Genomic DNA, 8,731 nt, shown 5'->3' on the forward strand with positions numbered 1-8,731 from the left:
ATAAATAAAAAATAAAAACTTACAAACAATGAATGTATTTAGTCAAACAACGCCATCTCCGGCACCACCGGGCGGCTCGCCAGAAGCCGGAAGAGAACCATCACGAGCAGTTGTATTGGCGGCAGTGCCCGAAGAGCCACCTCACTGCCGGGAGATGAGGCAGTGTCTGGGGTCTGGCACGTAACGGCTGCTCTTTAATTAGGGCTCCCTCCTTCCGGGCTTGGCACACGGTGAGCGCTCAATACGTGGGGGTTACTACCGTGGGGGTGACCTCCGCACGTTCAGACTTGGCAGCGTGGCAGGGAGGGCCCAGGACGGAGCTCAGGCTCACGTGTCGCCAGGCCTCTAACTGGTGAAACGGGCAAGCACGTCCGGCGGGGCAGAAAGTCAGCCGTCGAGGCAGACCAGAAATACGACTTCAAGGCCAACAGAGGGATTTGGTGTCTGCATGTGAGCAGTGTCGGAGTTGGCACCCGCCCTCCACGTCCTCGAGCCGGCTCCAGGATGGACTCTGAGCGTGCCATTTCATCTGCATCCTACCTCTCTGAGACACTAGTTCATAAGCCCTTGGGGTCCAAACTTGCTGCTCCTGGTGACTAATCCTCCCCTACTGGATCCGGGCCAGCACCGCAGCCCCTGGAGCAGCTCCTCACGTGTGGTGTCCAGCAACAAAATCCATCTAGCTGCCTCTGCTCATTCTAACAAATGCCACCCTATTTTCTGCATGGGGAGGAGATCCACCGCCACAGACTTCTCGTTTCTCCTCCCACTTGGAACTCCTGGGACTGGGGCACAGACGGGGCAAGAAACTGGTTCCTGCACCCTGACATGGGGAGCTCTTCTAGAAAAGGCAAACAGACACTGCATTTGGGGCATCTCCCTGTAATCCACTGGTAGCTACTCAAAGTAACACTGCAAGGTGAAAGGCTCTTGTCTTCAATGTAGACCAAGAGGAAGCTGGTCTACACACAACACGGCTGATTCACGCGGGCGCTGGTGGGTATGTGCCTCTAATCCCCGTGACTGATGGAAACAGCTCGGTGTGTCCCCAGGGAACACTGAGCTTCCCCTCTTTCTGCAGCATCGAATGTTCATCAACGGGGAATGGCCGGATAAAGTCAGATCCCGTTGAAATCTAATTGTCCATCGAACTGGGAATGGTTGAATAGATTGCTATCTACTATGGAATATTATGCACATACTAAAGAGAATTAGTTACATAGATATCTTTTGATGTGGAACAATGGTGAAGATGTGAAGAAAATAAGTTGCAAGGAATTTTTTATAGTATGATCCCATTTTCTATGGAAACAAGTCATGAAAAAACCTCCCAATATATTTATGTATGTTTTATGATTGTATGAGCAAAGAAGAACATGTGGACAGATATATATACCAGGCGTTAACACACTGGTTACGGGGGACAAACGGGGTGGAAGCAGAGGAGATGCAGAGAGGGAAGATATGAGGAAACAGATTCAAAGAAAAGAGAAAAACATGCACACAAGTGAAATACAGAATAAAAAATTCCATTAGAGGTCATAGCGTGTTGACCATGTACACCTAATATCTTCTCCCTTTCTCTAAACCATATGAAATTATAGGAAAGGAAAAGATTTTATAAATTCTCAAGGACAAAGAGGCAACCTCAGCAGACAAGAGATGTGAACAAATCTTTAAAAGTCAGAGTGGCTTCCTTTCCATCTCGGGCCCAGCAGGAGCCCTTTGTCTCCCCCAAAGAAGGGTGGCAAGAAGACGGGCCATTCTGCCACCAATGAGGTGGCAACCGCAAATGTGAATTAGCATTCACAAGCACATCCTTGCGGTGGGCTTCAGAAGTGAGCCCCTCAGGCACTCACAGAGACCCCGACCTTTGCCCTGGAGGACTCCAGATGTGCTCACTGACGCCAGGCTCAACGAAGCAGCCCAGGCCAAAGGAATAAGGACTGTCCCACACCATGTCCGTGAGCAGTTGTCCAGAAAATGCAATGAGGATAAGGAGTCACCAAACAAGTTCTACACTCTGGTTACCTATGTACCTGTTACCTCTTTTAAAAATCTACATAGTCAGTGTGGATGAGAATGAGCTGATTGTCAGAATTATAAAACGGGAAAAACAAACAAACATCGAAGTGCAAGGAGGAGTGGAGACATTTACATCTGACTGCTGTACAAGGGAGCTGCTGACAAGAAAGTAGCCAAAGCCTCATCAGAGCCCCACGCCAACCAGGTCTGAAGGCAGGGAGGGAGGGTAAGTGAAGGTCTACATAGGGAATGCTGGGAACTTTTCTGTCTTTCCCTGCCCTGATCGCAGAATGCTGGCAGCCAGGCCTAGAGAAAAGAACTCCAGATTTCAACATCCAGGGGTCACCAAACAGGCCAGCTTCACCATTCGCCTGACCTCCTATACAGTCAAGTCCAATGTTCGATAAACTCCAATCACACAGAGCACTTAATTTTTCAGGACTTTATTTTTTTTTTAAGACACTCTGTTGTCCTAGCTAGAGTGCAGTGGTATGATAATTCCTCACTGCAGCCTCAAACTCCTGGGCTCAAGTGATGCTCCTGCCTCAGCCTCCCAAGTAGCTGGGACTACAGGTGAGCACCACCATAGCCGGCTAATTTTTCTTTCCATTTTTTGAAGAGATGGGGTCTCACTCTTGCTCAGGCTGGATTCGAACTACTGACCTCAAGTGATCCTCCTCCCTCAGTCTCCCAAAGTGCTAGGATTACAGGCCACCAGGTCCCACTTAGGACTTTATTCTTAAAGTATTCTCAGGCAAGGAGTACCAGATACTCAAGATGACTTTTCTGTATGAAAAACAGATCAAAACAAAATTTTTAAACATGCTCCTGGAGGAAATAAGACAATGCTGAGAACAGAATAAAATTAAAACAAACAGATAAAATTATAATAGCCCCATAGAGATGAGAAGATATTGTATCCATAAGACAAGGACAGGATACTGTGGAAAAATGAGCAAGCATAGAACAAATGAACCTCGAAAATAAAAAATTCAGTAGACGGGTTGAGTTGTAAAATCAAGAAACAGAAATAGGAAAAAGAAACATTAATATTAGAGAATCAATTTAGGAAATACAAAATATGATTAACTGGATTGCCACAGATTATAGAAGGGAAAAAATTATTTAAAAGAAAAAAAATCTCTAGAATTTAAGGACACATATTGCCAAATTAAAAAGGTCCACTAAATGAACTGTACAACAAATGAAAACAAAAAACCCAGACCAAGGCCCAATATCATGAAACTGTTGAAATATCAAGAATAAAAAGAAGATACTACAAGTTTCCAGAGAGAAAAAAATAGGTGGCACACAAAGAGACAGGACACAAAAGGGCACTGGTTCTCTTAGCATCTGTACTGTTTGCTAGAGGACAACAAAGCAATGCCTTCGAAAGTCTGAGGGAAAATTATCTTTAACCTAGAATTTTTATACCCAGCCAAATTATCCAAAAAAGTGCAAGGGTAGAATAGAGAGATTTTCAGACATGAAAAGACTTCAAATACACACACACACACACACACACACACATAAAATCTCCATTATATATATGTATGTCATGTATTATATATCTGTATCTATCCCTCATATATGTTCTCAGGAAATTGCAGGAGGATATGCTCCAGCAAATTGAAGGAGTAACTCCTGTGGAGGAAGACACAAGATACAGGACTTGGGAGATTTGACCATGGCAGGATGTCTGGTATGACAGTTGTACCACAGGTCTAGAGAGTTGTCAGGCCAGGTTGGAGCTGGAGAACAGAGGGCTCCAGAAGGAGTTCTCTGGGGGGAGGGGGAAACAAATGTTATGACAAGTCTAGTAGAAAAAATTGAGACTATTTGGATCGGAAATTATGCAAGTGAAGAAGTTTTGCAATTACCTCTGGGGCAGGGGTAGGAGAAGGAAAGAAACTGTAACAGAAAAGAAGTATAATCAAAGTGCACAGCTTGCCTTAGCAGTGAAGATTACTTACTTATTATAATAATATAAACGCTGAATATTGATTTAGGTTTTTTTTTTTAGAGATGGAATCTTGCTCTGTCACCCAGGCTAGAGTGCAGTGCCATGATCATAGCTCATTGCAGCCTTGAACTCCTGGGCTCAAGTGATTCTCCTCCCTCAGCCTCCCAAGTAGCGGGGACTATAGGCGCATGCCACCATGTCTGGCTGCTGACTACTGATTTATCTAAAATTGTGGTATACCTATAATGGAAGATGGGGAGGAGAAGTGGTGGGAGGAAGGTAATATAATTTTCATCTAATACAAGTCAACAGATAATATCTAAAGTCAGTAGATAATATCTAAAATTGACAGATCAAGGATTAACAATATAAGTAGATTTAGAAATACGAAGATACATGTCAGAAGAAATAACTAAAAGAATTATAATTTTGGGAGCAGAGTTGGGTGGGGCAGGGATCTGTTGTTCTTTGTTTTAAACTTCTTAGTACCACTTTCAAAGGAGGATTACTAAACATTACTTGATGAGAATAAATTAAAAGATAGAAGTTTATCTAGGAGGTAACTCCAGACAAATAAAGAATCGAAAAGTGAGATAAACAAATGAAAACATTAATTTGCTTAGGGGACAAAACAGTGAACATTTTTTCCTTATAATTTAATGTTAATATAGAATAGACATTAACATAAAATTGTTAATAATGTAAAAAAGTTCATTCAGGATCTTCTTTGGATATTACTAAGACACATCTTGTTCTGTTGAACAACTTCGTCTCCAACAGTCATCCCTAATTTCTTTATTTCAAACTGCCCATTCTTACAAACAGCAGAGCAGGATCAGAGCATTATTTAGGCGCCACCTGCTTGTGACTCACATTATGTGAGGTGCCCTGCAGAAATCGGAGGAGGAGATTCACGATAGTGAAGATGACAATGACAGCAGCCAATGTTTATTGAGCTGCTCTTTTGTGCCAGGCATCACACTAAGCACTTTATACACACATCTCATTTAATCTGGGCAACAGTCCTAAGAGCTAAGCACCCTTATCCCATTTGCACTGGCCACATTGAGGCACAAGGAGGTCAGCCGAGGGCCCCAAGTCCCATGGAGCCAACGCTCAAACCTAGCAGTTCTGCTCCAGAACCCACACTCTTCATGGCTGCCATCCTGCCTCTCGAAATGAAAAAAGGGACACCGCCAACAGGCAGGCCACTCTATCCATAGTGGTGAAGACGAGAAGGAAGAAATGAAAGACTATTCAATTCTGTGCGTTCAATGACAAAGCCTGATTAAGAAAGTGGGCCTTGAAGTTCCATGCACAGCCCTGCTCTGATTCTCAGCTCAGGTCAGAGGTCACTCACTAGCTTGTGACCTTGGGATGCAGGTGTGTATGTGAACCACCGCTGGTAGAAAAATCGCAACTTTGTATACTCTGGAAGAGTGGCATGGCTGACAGCAGCTTCTAATAACCAGAACATAAAAGGGTTAAACCAAACAGTTGCTCTGCCACCACAAGTCAAAACCACAGTGCTCAGGAAAAAAGAATTTGTAATGAAACACACATCCTGTCTATAAATTGAGTGTCAGCATTCACACTGACCAACTCCAAGTTTGCTGCCTTTCCTCTTGGGGATTCCTCCAGGTGGGCAGACAGGGGAAAGCTGCAACAAAGTCCAGGCAGGGGGGAAGGGCTAACCCAGAGACCACCCAGGGAAATGCAATTACCCATGTATTGACTTCTGTGGGGAAATCAGTCATCTGGGTTTTTAGGTGCCAAACCAAGGCAGCCAGATCCAGTGCTATGTCTGGTCTCAGCTTATCACTGCTTTCCAAGCCCAGCTAACTACTCTTTCCTTCATTCATGAATTCTTGTGTTCTTTCATTCAACATATACTTATCAAGCCCCCACATCCGGTGCTTGTAGCACTGAGCCAGGAACAGAACAGGCATGCAGATCCTCCCTGTCTTAGAATAGAGTCAGTGAGGGCTAAATCCAACCGGGCTCTCGGTAGACACTTATATTCCGGTGCGGGGGTCAATCAGAGAAGGGTCGCCCAGTGCTGTCACTGCGTAAATGAGGAAACCCAGGCCCAGGCCACCTCAATTGCCTGAGGCTGCAGAGACTGTAAGAGGTGAAGTTGGGACCCAGGCCCAGGCCGCCTCAATTGCCTGAGGCTGCAGAGATTGTAAGAGGTGAAGTTGGGATGCAAATCCGAGTCCTCGGAAGCCACCATGGTGGCTTTCCCTCACTAGATCACTGTGGCATCCACTAAAACACCAGGGAGGCAGAGAAACTGGAGGGGTGTGGTTCCTTTCTCTTTAAAAGGGATGGAGCCCAGAGCCGTGTGTCCCGGAGACGAGTTGTCTGCAAGCCAGGTGTATTAGCAGGGAGTGAGATGAAGGAAGAGAACTGGAGACTGCGGACAGATCTGGCCAGCAAGCATTTCTCTCAGCCCTCTCTGGAGCCAGGCGAAGCTCTTGACTGCCTGCTGCTTCACTGTGCAATGGAAGTCCAAGCCCACTCCCACGCCACGCCACAGCGGAGTCCATATCTCCCTTTCTAGCATCTTCTCTCACTCTCCTGCTACACACACCCTCCACCCCAGCTGCACACCTTGTCCTGTCCTACCCAAGGACCTTGGCTCGGACCCTTTCCATCACCTGGAATGCTCTGTCGCCCTCTGTCTTTGGGGCTTCTGCCATCCTTCAGGGCTGCCTAGATGTATTTTCCATGAAGGACAACCCAGCTGGAAATGATTTTTCTTTTCCCTGGAATTCTGTACACTCACCAGCTGTGCAAAGCACTTGCTACAGGCTGCCTTGCAAGAGAGTTCCCCGCCCTCAAGCCTTATTCTCCTTTCTAGATGACTTAGGGCCCTGGACATCAGGGTGCCAGGAGTATTTCTTCACAGTTCCAGTTCCTAGGATAGCGCTTTGTATTTGGCAGGCACCTGACAAATGGCCACCAAGACGCGAACGCCGACTCTGCCGCGTTAGAACACGGCGACACAAACGTGCTGGGCCTGTGTCTCCCCGCTCTGCCCAACAGTGGAAGCCACAAGCACATTCCCAACATCATTCGCATTAAAAACACTTTCCCCCCGCTACACGGTCACTCACCCTCCACTCTCTTTTGGCAAATTTTCCACAAAATCAGATAAGGAGAAACCGTGTTTCGCATTCTCCAACTTAGGGACTGAGCACACCCTAGGCGGACGCAGGGCCGGGAAACCCGCAGACGGCGCCAAGACGGGGCCGCTCCGAGGGGGAAGAGAGGAAACTGTCCTTGTCGAGAGGGGCGCCGTGATTTGTTTTTTTTTTTTTTTCTTTCTTAACATGGCCTGGCTCGCAGCGAGGCTACTACACGACAGGCGGATGTGTCACTTCCCGAGGGCGCAGCGGCGGCCACAACCCCGCGGTCCTCCCGCCGCGCCACCGCGTTCCGGAGCCGGATGGTGGCGGTGGGAAGGGCGGTGTCCTGAGAGTCATCCGCCCATCCTCTAGGCTTCGCCCCTCCGGGGAGGCGGCCCGCGGCCACCCTCAGCACACCTTCCTTTCCCGAAAGGTCGCGCCCCCACCTTCCGCACGGCCGCCGCGGGCTGGCGGGCTCCTCCGGCGGCACGGAGGGCACCGGCTAGGGTAAGCCTCCGAGGACGGGGCCGCTCCCTAAGTTGGCCGTGGCCCGGCGGGCAGCGAAGGGGGTTTGCAGAGCGCAGGGCGTGGAACCAGGTCCGGACCCGTCCTGGCTCCTCCCGCGGCCCCGTCCCCGCCGCCCCTTCCCGCCTCTCCCGCCGGGTCCCCGCGCCGCGGTCTCCTTCCCCCAGCTCTGCGGCCCGGCGGAGGTGTCGCTCCCGCTCCCAGCCCACGACGGCCGGCCAAGTTGTGCAACAGGCGCCCCGCGACCTTTTCCCATCCAACTCCCTCTCCTCCCGGAACCACCCGCCGCTGCCGCCGCGCCGAGCGTCCTCCCCAGCGCGCCGCGATCTCGTGTCCGAGTCCCGAAGACCCCGCGACCTCAGCGCAGACTTCCTGCCTCCGTAGGCCCGCGCCGCCCGCCCCTTCCGCGCCCGCCCCCGCGGCCGCAGCATCCTCGCGGTGGCGGCCACCGCACGGCCGTCTGGGTCTCACCGGCTGGGAGCAGACGGGCGCCGGGTGGTCCAGCAGCCTCAGGGAGGCGTGGCCCGCGGCCAGCGCGCTCAGGAGAAGGAGCAGCGGCCCCAGCGGGGGCCCCGGCACGACGGGTGGCTGGCGGCGCGGAGCCCCCATGGCCCCGGCGCTGTCGCGAGGGCTCGGGGCGCAGCGAGGGAGCGCCGTGGCTCGCCCTTCGGAGGCGAAGCGGGGTCTGTCCTACTCAACCCGCTTCCGGCTTCTAGCCCGGGCGCAGGGGCGGGCCCGGTCGCGGGGAGGGTTGGGCCGGGGCCGCCCGGTCGTCCCAGGTGCGCGCTCCGCCCGGCGCGCCTCGGCCCGCGTCCCCGCACGCCGCCCGCCGTGCTCGTGCTGCGCGCTCGCGGCTCTTCAGCGTTCGCTTCTTTCTCCTCCGTCGCTGACGTCGAGCCCACTCCTCGGGACCCAGGAAGTCCGTTCTCCTAGTCCCCGCCCTCCGCTCGGCCCGCGGCTCTCGCTTTCGTTTCCGCTGCGGGCTCCCGGCCTCGAGGAGGGCAGAGCCCGGGTCCCCACCGCGCTAGAGCGCCGCGTTCCCCAGAGGCTTCCTGCACGTCTGCGGGGGGCTGTCGCCCGCCGATGG

The 8,731-nt window shown here is 50.8% G+C and overlaps 1 protein-coding gene across 2 annotated transcripts in view; it reads right to left on the bottom strand.

Moving 5' to 3' along the window:
* The window catches only part of IL17RA (interleukin 17 receptor A), a 25,517-nt gene extending 17,068 nt beyond the window's left edge, over positions 1-8,449 (bottom strand). For both annotated transcript variants that reach the window (XM_012651061.1, XM_012651060.1), the window contains exon 1: positions 8,116-8,449. In XM_012651061.1, coding sequence (XP_012506515.1) covers positions 8,116-8,253 — 138 coding nt within the window. In that variant the 5' untranslated portion in view covers positions 8,254-8,449. The remainder of the gene's footprint in view (positions 1-8,115) is intronic.
* Positions 8,450-8,731: the final 282 nt, after the last annotated feature.

This window comes from Propithecus coquereli, unplaced genomic scaffold (assembly GCF_000956105.1).
Source record: "Propithecus coquereli isolate 6110/MARCELLA unplaced genomic scaffold, Pcoq_1.0 Scaffold346, whole genome shotgun sequence".
Classification (NCBI taxonomy): Eukaryota; Metazoa; Chordata; class Mammalia; order Primates; family Indriidae; genus Propithecus; species Propithecus coquereli.